This window comes from Phyllopteryx taeniolatus, chromosome 7, assembly GCF_024500385.1.
Source record: "Phyllopteryx taeniolatus isolate TA_2022b chromosome 7, UOR_Ptae_1.2, whole genome shotgun sequence".
Taxonomy (NCBI): domain Eukaryota; kingdom Metazoa; phylum Chordata; class Actinopteri; order Syngnathiformes; family Syngnathidae; genus Phyllopteryx; species Phyllopteryx taeniolatus.
This window is the reverse complement of record NC_084508.1, coordinates 5,408,595-5,423,012: the sequence shown is the minus strand read 5'-3', so window position 1 is coordinate 5,423,012 and position 14,418 is coordinate 5,408,595. Positions and strand designations below refer to the sequence as shown.

Below are 14,418 nucleotides of genomic sequence, written 5' to 3'. Positions count from 1 at the left end.
TACAGCTTTAAATAGCAGTCCACTGTTGTGACTGATGTGTAACGTTCCCGTAATGTGGCTACAAGAAAACGACTTTCGAATAGCTCTCCACTGTAGTTACTGAGGCTCAACTTAAGCATAATGCTTGGAGAAGAAAGCAACTGTTAAAGAGATGTCCATTGTAGTGACTGATGCCCAACGTTTGACATCAGAAAAGAAAACAACTGTAGTGACAGAGGCGCAACTTCTTGCGTGTAGAAATCCACAAACAAACCAATGATCGGATAGCTTGTACAGACATACCCTTGAGGAGGTAATGAGGTTGTTCCTTCCTCGCAGCCCCATCGTGTCCAAGAAGGGTTACCTGCACTTCCTGGAGCCGCACACCAACGGCTGGGTGAAGCGCTACGTGGTGGTGCGCCGGCCGTACGTCTACATCTACAACACGGAGCGCGACGCCGTGGAGCGGGCCATACTCAACCTGTCCTCGGCCCAGGTGGAGTACAGCGAGGACCAGCAGGCCATGCTCAAGGTGCGACCGGTCGTCTCCTATTGACTAGCGATTGATACTTAGCTGGCTTCCAATCACTTCTCTATTATTATTATTATTTTTGGTCTCTTTTTTTTTATCTTGTCAGACCCCCAACACGTTTGCCGTGTGTACGGAACACCGCGGAATATTGCTTCAAGCCATGAGTGACAAAGACATGCACGACTGGCTGTATGCCTTCAATCCTCTCCTGGCGGGGACTATCAGGTAACGCGTCAAATGCTAACATGCTAACAATTGGCGTGCTGCTAACCGAGAGCAAAAGAGTAACCCGAGTTGAAAGCACTAAGGCAGATCAATAAGGATTTTACATCCCACCTCTGTCGCTGGATACTGTAACAAATGACAATTAATCAAATGCTAACATATTAGCTTAAAATGCTAACATGCTAACAGGCCGCATGCTATCATAGAGCGAGATATCAACCTGAATAGAGAGAGTGCTAAGCCGGATCCATTAGGTTATTAGCATCCCTCTCTGTAGTTGGGTACTATTACAAATGAAAATTATTATAATGCTAACTTGCCAATAGTTGGCATGTTAACATGTAGCAACCAGAGTAGACAAAGCGCTAAGGCAAATCAATAAGGATCTTACATCATCACTCTCTGTAGTTGGGTACGACTACAAATGAGGTTTAATAAAATTCTAACATGCTAGATAAAACGCTAACATTGTTATAATTGGCATGTTAACATATAGCATGATAGCAACAAGAGTAGAAGATGCGGTAAGGCAAATCAAAAAGGATGTTGCCATCGCTCCCTGTAGTCGGGTACTATTACAGTTGGGTATTGATGAAATGCTAACATGCTAGATAAAATGCTAATGTGCCAACAGTCGATATGCTAACATACAACAAGATGGTAACCTGAGTAACCAAAGTGCTAAGACTTGACAAGGATTGTACATCCCGCCCTGTAGTCGAGTCTGTTACAAATGAGGATTTATAGAATGCTAACATGCTAGATAATATGCTAACATGCTATGAGTTGGCAGGCTAAAATATAGCAAGATAGCAGCTGGAGTAGTGAAAGCGTTATGGCACCTTGAAAAGGATCTTCCGTAGCGCCCGGAAGTCTGGTCTATTACAAATGAGGATTGATAGAATGCTAACATCCGAGAAAAAATGAAGATGAATAAAATACTAACGTTCTAGTTAAAATGGTAACCTGCAATTTCACCTTTGTGGACCTTTCAGATCCAAGTTGTCCAGAAGACGGGTGGGACAGATGAGGATGTGATGGAAAAGACTCCAGATGTACATAGACCACCGCCGCCATCTTCCTTCTTCCACATGCTAGCGTTCCTCGACGCCATCTTGTGTCAGGACTTTTCTAATCAGTCCCGTAGTCAGACGCCATACGTGTGTGGTGATGTCATGTAGTTGTGTCAGTGGCGCATTCGGCCTTATACATACAATTCATAACGTGTGTGTGTGTGTATGTGCGTGTGTGTGCGGACTTGTAGTGGGACACAAAGGAAGTAACAAAATTGGAATTAAGACAGATGTATTGGGACAGCCACCAAATGAGAAAACTGCAGTTTACAAAAGAATTGGGAAACCCAGAAGTAAGAAAGGTGGAATTCGGACAAAAGTATTGCTACAACAACAGAAAGTGCAAATTGGAGTTCGGACAAAGGTATTGGGACACTTACAGGAAGTTAAAAAAAAAAAAAAAAAAAAAAAAAGTGGGGTTTGTACAAAAGTATTGGGAAACTTCCAGGAAATAAAAACATGTGGGGTTTGGACAATAGTATTGGGACACTAATAGGAACTGGAAAAACTGAAGAAAACGTTAAATTTATTGGGACACTGCATCTTGGATTGGGATTTTTTTTTTCAGTTTACCTTTTTGGACTCGGCTGGTAAAAGGACCTTCTTGGAATTCCTGATTTAGGATTTCACTGACAAGTGTGTCCTAATACTTTTGTCTCTACATGTGGAAAAAAATGCATATCTTAAAAAGATATCTTTTTTTGGTTTTCATTTCGCCGACAAACTTTCTCACACGCTGCCTCCATGTTTGCACATCTGCACTCGCACAAAAACAACAGCAACGCCACGTTCATCCTCATATCGAGACAGTTCACTTCTCACTCTCTTATTTATGTATTTATTTCCGCCTGCATGTATTTATTCATTGACAAAGACGTTTACAGTATATTTGTAAAGTGGTGCAATTTCTGCACGTGGCACTTTGGAAGACGCTCCCTCCCATGTTGTTGTTTTTTCAAATAATAACACAACCACACTTTTACTTGAACGAATCCCCTCCACCCCTTTAAGTTGTCGGGCCAGTCGAAGGTAGTATAAAAGTATAAATATATGTATATACAGTATAGAGTACTGTATATGTATTAATGTGCACATGGATGACGTAGTGCCTCACGGTTGCTTTCTATTGGACAACCTTCACGCTGCTATTTGTGCTCTTCATCCCTACATCATCATCATCCTGTGTCATCATCTATACACAACTTTAATATCACTGGAATCTCAATCTGAACATTTTGGACTACGGCGGAACCTGACTAATTTGCATGAAACTTCAGTCTGGTTATGTTGAAAGCAGGGGATTGATTGATTTGAAGATTCAGCCATACAGTAGCTCACTTCGTTTTCATTAGTTTATTTTTGATTAGAAACATTTCATTTCAATTAAGATCTAAATTAGAATTTTGAAAATAAATGTAAATGAAATGTTTTTAATTCAATAAAAATCCTAATTAAAAACAAGTACATTTCAATGAAATTCAGAATTGAAATCTCAAGACTATTCCCATTCTTTCCGCATTTGTCTTCCACGCCATCAGTGGTACCTATATGAGATGAAATCACAAATACACCCAAAGAAAACGTACAACACATTTGCTAGTACTATACCCGAGATGTTTGCTGAGCCGAAGTCTCGCGAGACTTTCCGATATCTCGTGCGAAGTCACATACTAAGAATTTTTTTCTGCAAATTTTAAAGCAGATTAGTTTTTTTTTCCAGAAAATTCCCATTTTTTTAATGGACTTTGGAGGTTCTGCTGTACTCTACTGAGCCCGCCCCAAAATTTCAACTGAGATAGCCAGCACGCCCGCGACCCTTGTGAGAATAAGCGGTACGGAAAATGGATTGATGGATGGAACATAAGATTTTTTTAATTTTTTTTTACATTTAATACATTTTTCACTTCTCCGATGACGAGAGCGTGCGTCCGGTCAGCCAACCTGAGTGCATGCTCACAAAAAAAAAAACCTCACTTACATTCTAGCTCAGTGGTTCTCAATCTTTTTATAGCAAGTACCACCTAAAATAATTCCATCATCCTGACCGACATTAAAATACAGTAGCATAGAGGTAGAAGTATTCACAAAAACAAGGCAGAGGTTTTATACCTAAAAATGATCTGTAACATTATTGTAAACCACTGTAACAATATGCAGTTTGAACATAAACTGTACGTAAATATAGGACAATATTTTTAAAAATGTCCTTCAAGACTCACAAAGTTAAATACAAATGTGAAAACTAAAAACTTAATGTAGCGTGAACAATTTGAACTTTAAACCTGTGTGAAAATATATTAAAAAAATAAAAACCGTTTTTAAACAGTGATTCAGTGATTATGTATTGCACATGAAAGTCCAATACAACTGAACTATACTTAAAAAATGCACTGTAATACTTGAAAAGTAAAATTAAAAAAAATGTAAAAACATGAATATTAAAAAATATGCTGTACTGGATAAAAAGGTCTAAGACACTGTAACATTATGCACAGTTTGAACATTAACTCCGCGCTTAAAAATGGAAAAATTGAACAATTGGAAATTAAATATTTAATATTGATTCAACTTAAACGCATTCCCCATGAAAGTTAAATAACTACCAGAATAAATATTTGAAATGAAACTCTTTGTCCGTATTAAATGCAAATGTACCTTACTTAAGTTAAATACGACAGAAAGTTTTTTTTTTTTGGGTGGGGGGGGCTCCACTGTTTTGTCCCCAAATGCGTAGCGCACTTTGAGAATCACTGTCCTAGCACATTTTGAAGCATTTAAGCCTACATGTCCTCCATGCCCAATCATATGGAACATTTTGACAACTTTCCATGTTCCTTGTCAACACAGTTGCGACCAATCTGGTCACGTTTTCATCAGGCCTTTTCATGTGTGTCACATTGGATCCAACCAACGTTGTTGCAGTCACTAAACACTGAATGTACAAACGACATTTTTAAGCTACTACAACTACGACTACTGAAGTGCTTGTGTGTGCGCTCCCCTATGACCTCACGTGTACTTGTGTGTTTATGGGTGTGCGGCACCACTATTGTTTATTACAATACGCACACGTTGGCCGTCATCCATTTTCTATCGCCCTCTGCTTTGAATGAAAAATTGCAATTTTTGTGCTTCCAACTTTTTGTCTTTCTCTGGAAAAAAAAAAAAAAAAAAAAACACGCAAAAAAAAAACGACGTTGCATTGTATATAATAAACACGATTGCTGTGAACGGTGTGTATCATATCATCAAACGGCTGCGATCCTACTGTAAATGGGCTGTAGAGTTCCGTGTGTCTTTTTTCGAGTGTCGGAGTTAAGCGTTCCAAATATTTGTGCGTGTGTGTGTTTGCACTGAAACACATTGTCATATATGGAATCGGAATAAAATTACAATGATGCAACACAAAGGCACAGCGTCGGTTATTCTTATTGACCAAAGTCCGTTGTCATAATTCTTCAATGTCATTTGTGAAAGAATGAAACCCTTTGTGCATCCTGATTTAAACCTACAATCCAATTCTTTGTGCTGCTCCTAGTGGTGTGCCCGATTTAGCCACCTGGAAGCAGTACAATACAGTCATGCAGACACAAATAAAGAAAAACACTACTACTACTATAGGTGAGTCAGTACGATACTGTAAATATTAGTCATTTACCGTAGAGGACAAACAATATGCCTGCGAGTATTTTTATAGTATCTGTCTACATGTGTTGCTCCATCGTTTGTGTTCAAAGACAACACCTGCCACATAGACGCTATTCGTTAGCCTGTCAATGCCCGTTAATTGTTAGCATTGAACTAGCGGACTTCAAGGCAAAGTTCTATATTCTTTGTCAATAGCCAGCATGTAATTCTCAGCGCTTCTATCGCACACTGTTGCTCGCAAGTCAAAGCAAAAATGACTACCCACTCTAAATGTGATGGAAAAACTGAAAGCGACATTGTCCATTAAACCTGGCAACCCCGGCAGAACACATTAATGCCAGCAGGGTTGCCATATCCACACAATCTCAGACGTCGTGCAATAATGCATTTGTTTCAGTATACGGAATAATCCATTAAATTCCCCTACATGCCGTGGTAAATCTACTACTACTACTATTACTACCACTTGCCTATTTTTATTTATCAAACGTGGCAACATACACGGCACATTTCATTGAGATAAGTTGCCACAGCTACAAATTACAGTCCATTCCGGCACCGTAACTCCTTATAAGGATGCGCCGTATCTTACGGATATTACGTTATACTGTGCATGGGTATATTTTGAATAGTGTGAAAATGCCTTTAAAGCAAAAAATAAAATAAAAAAACATTGACTAAACAAACCATGGCGGCAAAAACAGAACGACTGCTTTACTGAATGCGCTATACCTGGCAACCCGAGTAGAAGAGCATCTCGTCCGCTTTCGCTTTGCTTGCAAATGATTGAAAGACAAGAGCTGGACGACACGCATTGAAAGACTTCGGGAAGACTTGACATCGCTCGACAAGGTCAGTGACGAAGATGAGCACTAAAAACTGCCGTGAAGCTTCTATATTGAACACATTGTGCGACTGTTGAACGGTCGTAATTATGCGAGCACGTACATGTCAAACTGGTTAGCAACTGCGGCGACCGGTAAAACTCGTTTAAATCAACTCACTTGAGGCTGACGTTTGTTAACACAGGTAACTAAGTAGTTGTGCCACTTTTAAATCAAAACGAGGGCTTGTCGTTTTGATACTTTCAATTCATTTGGTTAAGTTTCACTATGCGTCATTATTAACACAATGGGCACGATTAATGAAACGTTGTCAAAACTTGTAATTTATATATGTTATAAAGGCGTTTTTAATGTGAGTTTATGTGGGGTCAAAATCCTAGTTTTACGCTGGTTTTTAGTTTTATGTATCAGTGATGATATTTGCCTCTCCTGAATGCATCTTGAACGTGGCGCTCTCGCACTACCTCACAGCTGCTAACGCATGTTTACGGCAGCCATATTGGGGCGGGACGTGTAGGGGCATTGGAGCAGCCCGGCTAACCGACGTGCAACGTGGCGGCCATGTTGGGGAGGTTGACGTTCCCGTAGAAAGGTAATGCGTGGTCATTGAAATTAAGTCGTAATTTGCTCATACCTCAACCGATTTGCACGGGGTTTACTTTTTTGTCAATTCCAAAACCTGTGCTATTAATAATGTATTTTAAGAAACCAAAAAAAAATCTAAACTTATTCTCAGTTGTTATGCTTATACAGCATTGTGTGCAACCTAGTGCAGCACAACGTGCTGGCATCCTTGTTCTTTTGGATTTCTTGCCCTTCATCACAGGGAGTGCGCTGATAACTTTGACCTCCCTGGCTTACGGTGGCCATAGGCATGTCCACGGATATGACTAGGTAGTTATGACACGCCCCCTTTTAGCTGCGTGCCCACAGTGACGCTAAGCTAGGGAGGTCATAGTGTTCAGTGCATTGCTGTGTGTGGGCGATAAGAATGCCAAAATAACAAGGAGATGGTACACTCCACTGTATACGGTTACGTACAAGATCTACAATGCCATACAATTACGACAAGAGAACGGGCAGTAACCTTTCACAAGTAAAACAAATATTTTTCTTTTTTTTGTGTTGTGTATTGATAGCACAGGCTTTGTTACTGACAAAAAAAGTAAACCTCATGAAAATCAGTTGAGAAATGAGCAAGTTATGACTTAATTGGAATGTCTCTGCATTGCCTTAGATGGGCTCGTCGACCTCCCCAACATGGCCGCCATGTAGTGTTTTCGGTTAGCCAAGCTGCTACAGGAAGCTGGTGTTTCTAGCCTTCATATCTATGGGCACGCAGCTCCAAATGGGCGTGTCGTATCTACCTATTTTCATTTGTGATGTAGGGTTTCGTCGTTCGTGAGCCCCGGCTATATCTTTTTAATTATTATTTTTTTAAGAGCTTTCACAGTACAACGATTCCTTGGGATATGAGTTAAAATTGTTCCGTGACCACTCTCATAACGCAAAACACTCTTATGTCAAATAATCGTTCCCCTATTGAAATGAATCAAAATGCTATTCATCTGGTCCAGCCCCCCCCCCCCCCCCCCCCCAAAAAAAAAAAACAGCAAAAAATTGTTGTAATGCTCATTGAAGACATCTTGAAAATTACTAGTAACATTCCCCAAATTCTCGCAACAAAATGAACTCCACCGCTTTTCAGCATCCACACGCACTTCCTACTGAAATTGCATTCGCTTGTTAAAATTGCTTTCTCACCAGGAAATGGCCAATCAGTGCGATGCATTCCCCGGACACGGAAGGGAGTTCCGTCACACCGAAAACAGCCACGACAGGTTGGACCTTCAAAACAACTACCTGTGCCAACCTGATGGCTAATTCTAATTGCTAATAAACATACTGATTTAATGTATAGGATATATATGGACTACAATGCTACGACGCCGGTGGCACCAGAAGTGATCCAGGCCACCAACGAGGCCCTGTGGGATGCCTGGGGAAACCCGAGTAGCAGTTATGTTGAAGGTGGGGCTACTTTTGCTGATGTTAAATTTGTAATTTATTATACTCATGCCGAAGAGCATTCACACACGTTCCGTACCAAAATTCTTTTGTAATAATCCGCCACTTTTTAGTTCTTCGAAAAACTTTAATGTCTTAAACAATTCTAACCTTTCCAATGTCAAAAATATTTACAATATTCAGGATGTATGGAAAACAATTATTTTTTTAACAGTCACCAAAATCCTACTTGTTCTACAACTACACAGCAACACCAAAAAAATAAAAAATCACAACCAAATTCAAAATGTTCAGCTCGTAGGTGACGTGACGTATTTGAAAGTATATTTCACATCCAGGACATAATTCCTAAATTAATGGAGACATTTGACATGTTTACCAAATCCTTCCACATTTGTTGAATGATTCAAACCACCCCAACTTCAAAATGTTCAGCTCATTCATCTATGGAACTATTTTTAATGATCCCCAAATTCCCACTTTTTTTTTTTTTTTTTTTAGTATTCCACATTTTCCAGGACAACATTCCCAAATTAATGCAGAAATGTTATAATTTTTTGCTAGTCCGTCCACATTCATCGACCGATTCAGTCTTCCAACTTCAGCGTGGTCAGCTCATTCAGGACATCTTTGGAACCATTTTTCCACATTACAATAATTCACGCTTTTTCAAAATTCCACATTTTCACACAAAAATTCCCAAATAAAGAGACATTTTACATACTTTTTCTTTTTCTTTTCTTTTCATACATTTCTCAGCCGATTTAAGCCGTTCCAACTTCAAATTGTTCAGCTCATTCAGGAAATTGATAAAAACAATTTCTCACGTTCCCCAAACTCCCCCCTTTTTTCCCAACATTCCACATTTTCCAAGACAACATCCCCCATTTAATGCAGACATTTCAGAAGTTCCACCTCCTCCTTCCACATTTCCCAACCGATTCCAAATATTCCAACTTCAAAATGTTCAGCTCGTTCAGGGCATCTTGTAACTATTTTTCACATTCCAATAATTCCCACTTTTTCCAGAATTCCATATTTTTAGACCAAATTGACCTATTTATCTGCTCCTTCCACGTTGCTCAACCAATGAAAGCCACTCCAATTTCATATTCTTCAGCTCATTTAGGACATTTGCTTTCCATCGTGAGGTGACTTCATGTACTGTACATAGACACTATCCGCTATACATAAATACAGGGCAAGATGTAAAATCCTCATCGACCACACTGATTTGAGCAATTCTCATTATGTCAGGACTATAAATCAGTCAAATTGCAATCTCCCGTTGCAATTTGCTCTTTTAAGGCATGAAAGCGAAGGCCCTCATTACTCGGTCCAGAGAGAATGTGGCGACAATGGTCGGCGGCAACCCCGAGGACATCTTTTTCACTTCGGGCGGAACCGAGGTAATGTCGACACCTTACACGCACACTTTAAAAAAAAAAAAAAAAGTGAATAATAAAAAAAACTTGTTCCAGTCCAACAACATGGTGCTCCACAGCGCCATCGAACATTTCAGGGAGCAGCACGGCGATGCCAGCGAGGGAGACGACGGAAACATCCCACACATCATCTCCTGCAACGTGGAGCACGACTCTGTTAAACTGGTGGCCGAGCATCTGAAGAAGAAAGGCAAAGCCGGTACGAGACAGGCAACAATGAAATATAATTGTTTTTATTGACGTGTAGAACTGAACCGCAGCCACTCGGATTAAATGTGAAATGTCTTCCGCGAGCGAGAAGAGTCCACTTCCCTCCATTTTCACCTTTGCCGATAATTGTCTCCTCTCTTTGCGTGACAATTCAGAGACCGTTGTGTTGCAGATTGGACCTCCGTGCCTGTTTCCAAGGTGACGGGCCGCGTCGAGGCGGACGACGTGGTCGCCGCCGTGCGCCCCACGACCTGCCTGGTGTCTATCATGCTGGCCAACAACGAGACGGGCATCATCATGGTAAGAAAATAAGTATGGGGGGGGGGGGGGGGGGAATTATAGCCTTCCTTGCATAACTGAGTGATTGTTCCAAATGTCGTGTTCCAGGTCCCGTATTTTGGCTCTTTAGACCTACAGAGTGAGTCTCTAACATGGACTTCGTATAAAAGTGTCAATTTCATGAAGAAAAAACACCTCGGTTTTGTCACACGAGTGTCCAGAAAAGGCCCGTCTGACAGCTACTTCTGTTTGACCCAGTTTTCTATCCGCTTTGTCCATATTTGGCTCAGACCGCCCCCTTTCCTCTGATTGGTTGCCTCCGTGTAGAAGACCCACTTGTGAGCGCATACGTGCAGATATGAGCGAGAGAAATTCATTCGAATGACCTGAAAATGTCGAACTCGGGGAATCTGTGGACGATTTCAATTCATATTTCACGTTTAGTGAGGCACCACCGAGCCGATATTACATCACGAATACTAGTAAATATTGTTTTGGTAAAATATGGCACCTCTAAGTCGTCGGCCCATCCGAGGTGTTGCCTTCAGAGACTGTGTGACTTCTCTATACAATTTTCTTCAAACTATCCCTCGCTCGGTCCGTCAGCCCGTCGGTGAGATCTCCGAGCGCGTCCGGTCACTGAAGCAACAAGACAAGCGTGTGCGTGTCCTCATCCACACGGACGCCGCTCAGGCCCTGGGGAAGATCCCGGTGGACGTCAAGCAACTGGGCGTGGATTACCTCACCATCGTGGGCCACAAGGTGGGCGGCGTGCGATTTTAATTTTTTTTTGTGAAGGCACAATCAGGCGTGTTTACAATGTGGAAGGTGGCGAATACAATCAGGTGTTTTTCATTTTGCAGTTTTACGGGCCGCGCATCGGCGCTCTGTTTGTGAACGACCCCGGGGTGAAAACGCCGCTCTATCCTCTGCTGATAGGCGGCAGGCAGGAAAGGAACTTTCGACCCGGGTAACATGCTGTAGCTTTCCAATTTTATATGAATAAAACTGTGGAAATTATATATATATGTGTATGCAGTGGTGGCTCGACTTACTCTTTGAAGTTGTCATTCGTAAGTCGAGGCGCCGCGATATGAATAGAGGAATAAACTAACATTTCCGTCTTCGTTTCTAACATCGCAGCACGGAAAACACGCCAATGATTGCTGGACTGGGAAAGGTATGTTTCAAGGGATAATAATAATAATAATAATATTAGCGAGTCATAGATGACACTTTATTCATCCCATGAAGGAAATTGTCCCAGCTCCAATATTCGCCGGTTAATATTAATATATCATTTGAAAATATTGATGTTTTTTTTTAACTTAATTGTATCATATAAATTTGTTTGTTACTTTTTTGTGTCTATCCACTAGGCTGCGGAACTGGTGACAGCTCACCTGTCCGACTACGAGAGTCACATGCTGGAGATTCGAGAATACCTGGAGGAACGCCTCAAGGTTCCTTTGAATAAAATCCAAATCCAAATAAAATCGTGCGTGTTTTCGTATGCCTCAAAGGTGAAGATGAAGATTTATTGTCTTAAGACGAAAGTATTTATCATAAACACCAAAGACAATTTGGAGTCTTGTGGTTGTCGTTATGTTCGCTGTTGCTATCTAAGTCAAATAAAAAATAAAAATAAAATGTTCTATTTAAAAAAAACTCATAAGTCAAGGTATCACTTTAATACAATATATACACTAAGGACACTTCATAAAACCAGTTTATTTCTTTACATTCTTTTTTTCTTATTTTTTTTGTATACAATACAGTTCTATTTAATAATATTTTTTCAATGTTTTTTTTTTTTTTTTGGAGGGCCTGGAACAGACAAATTGCATTTCCACTCATTTCAAAGGGCGAAATTGATTTGATCATCGATTTGAGTACATCGAGTGACGGGCTCGGTCACGGAGCGAAATGAACTCGTACGTTGTTTTGGTTTGTTCCCCTGGCAGGCCGTCTTCAAAGACAAGCTACAGTTCAACAACCATTTCCAGCGCTCAGATCGCCTGCCCAACACTTGTAACGTGTCCATCTTGGGTCAAGGGTTACAAGGTGCCCTCCCGACAGCCTCCCGAGCCGAATAGTGTTGCTTTCGGATCATTCAATTGATCGGTTTCATTCTCTCTGCCTCAGGCTGGCGGGTTTTGTCCCACTGCAAAAAGCTGCTGGCCAGCGTGGGCGCCGCCTGCCATTCGGCGCACGGAGACAGGTGACATAACGTCGGGGGCCGCTTCGTGCGCTGCTAAGGGGCGCAACGTTTCCGGTTAAGACAATGGCCACCTTTACTTGCATGAAATCAGCTTCATCAGAATTAGGCTAAAATAGATTTTCTCCAACTATTTTTAAGTATCCCATTAAGAGCCCACCAATTTTGAATATTCCTGGTTTATTCCGATTAATTCCAATTGAAACTTTCCCACTACTACCTACTCCCAATCATACCATAAATTGACAATAAATAGATTTACTCCAGTTACTAATTATGTTGCAATACAGCTGACTCCAATTATGACACGATACACTCGAATTTTAAAACCATACCATTCACTCCAATTACCCACATCCCAAAAACATGCATGGTAGGTTAATTGACAACTCTAAATTGCCCGTAGGTGTGAATGTGAGCGCGAATGGTTGTTTGTTTGTATGTGCCCTGCGATTGGCTGGCAACCAGTTCCTATAACGATAGAGAATGATTCCCTCCAATTACAATATGATACGACTCTCTCCCATTACAATACTATTAACTGCAATTTCAGTACATGACACGCTCCGATTACACTAAAATATGGTTTACTTCAGTTACGATACGATTCACTCCAATTTTGTTACAGTATGATTTACTCCAGTTGTGACATGATTGATTGCAATCACAAAGCAATATGTATCTTTTGGTTGTCCGTTAGGCCTTCCCCCATCCTCCTGAGCTGCGGCGTGGCCCCCGAGGTGGCGTCCAACGCCCTGAGGCTGAGCGTGGGCCGCAAGACCAGCAGAGAGGACGTGGACGCGGCTGTGGAAGACCTCCAGGAGGCCGTCAAGCTACTAGAGCACGGCCACTAAAGCCTCTTGATCGCACAGGCAGGCAAACACACTTTTACTACATATTTTATCATTAAATCCAAACTGCACACTTTTTTTTTTAACAGTTTTAAAATTTCTATTTGTACCAAATGTATGTCCGGCTCCTCTGCTTTCTATTGGTGAATATTATGTATCCATCCATCTATCTTTTATACTGCTGAAAAATTATGAATACTGATGAGTCAGTTTGCACCATGCTATAAGTAAGTCATTCAATATATACTGTACTTAACAAAATGGGTAAATTTATGAACATTTCAAATTGTTTTGGGAAATTGTGGACGTCGTGTCCTCCGGGCCAAAGAGGAAAAGAACCATCCTGACTCTTATGGAGGCAAAGTTCAAAAGCCGGCATCTGTGATTGTATGGGGCTTTGTTAGTGCCAATGGCATGGGTAACTTACACATCTGTGAAGGCACCATTAATGCCGAAATCTACGTACAGGTTTTGGAGAAACATATGCTGCCATCCAAGCAACATCTTTTTCATGGACGCCCCTGCTTATTTCAGCAAGACCTTGCCAAACCACATTCTGCACGTTTTACAACAGAGTGGCTGGCAGGTACTAGACTGGCCTGCCTGCAGTCCAGACCTGTCTCCCATTAAAAATGTGTGGCGCATTATGAAGCGTAAAATACGACAACGGAGACCCCGCACTGTTGAACAGCTGTAGCTGTACATCAAGCAAGAATGGGAAAGAATTCCACCTACAAAGCTTCAACAATTTGTGTCCTCAGTTCCCAAACGTTTATTGAATGTTGTTAAAAGAAAAGGTGATGTATCACAGTTTTAAACATGACCCTGTCCAGCTTTTTTGGAACGTGTTGCAGCCATAAAATTCTAAGTTAATGATTATTTGCTAGAAACAAAGTTTATCAGTTTGAACATTAAATATCTTGTCTTTGTAGTGTATTCAATTAAATATAGGTCAAACATGATTTGCAAATCATTGTATTCTGTTTTTATTGATGTTTAACACAACGTCCGGATTTCATTGGAATTGGGGTTGTCGTTCTAGATAGGGCGGCACCTGACTGTGACAGAAACAGATGAGCGAGGTG

General features: G+C 40.9%; 2 protein-coding genes across 20 annotated transcripts in view; both read left to right on the top strand.

Moving 5' to 3' along the window:
* kif1aa (kinesin family member 1Aa) overlaps positions 1–5,219 on the top strand; it is a 50,999-nt gene extending 45,780 nt beyond the window's left edge. For all 17 annotated transcript variants that reach the window (XM_061780104.1, XM_061780105.1, XM_061780103.1 and 14 more), the window contains 3 exons: positions 319–511; positions 618–736; positions 1,732–5,219. In XM_061780104.1, coding sequence (XP_061636088.1) covers positions 319–511; positions 618–736; positions 1,732–1,774 — 355 coding nt within the window. In that variant the 3' untranslated portion in view covers positions 1,775–5,219. The remainder of the gene's footprint in view (positions 1–318; positions 512–617; positions 737–1,731) is intronic.
* Positions 5,220–6,159: 940 nt separating this feature from the next.
* Positions 6,160–14,295, top strand: scly (selenocysteine lyase). Of its 3 annotated transcripts, XM_061780198.1 has the most exons (14): positions 6,160–6,309; positions 8,070–8,143; positions 8,224–8,333; positions 9,639–9,739; positions 9,812–9,974; positions 10,158–10,285; positions 10,871–11,026; positions 11,128–11,234; positions 11,408–11,444; positions 11,644–11,727; positions 12,229–12,328; positions 12,410–12,485; positions 13,183–13,354; positions 13,802–14,295. In XM_061780198.1, exons 2-13 carry the CDS (start codon positions 8,073–8,075, stop codon positions 13,334–13,336), a joined length of 1,287 nt encoding a protein of 428 aa, XP_061636182.1. In that variant the 5' UTR covers positions 6,160–6,309; positions 8,070–8,072; the 3' UTR covers positions 13,337–13,354; positions 13,802–14,295. The 3 variants fall into 3 exon arrangements, with proteins under 3 accessions (XP_061636182.1, XP_061636181.1, XP_061636184.1); XM_061780197.1 differs by having other exon boundaries at positions 13,183–14,295; XM_061780200.1 differs by lacking the exon at positions 6,160–6,309 and adding an exon at positions 6,466–6,486 and having other exon boundaries at positions 13,183–14,295.
* Positions 14,296–14,418: the final 123 nt, after the last annotated feature.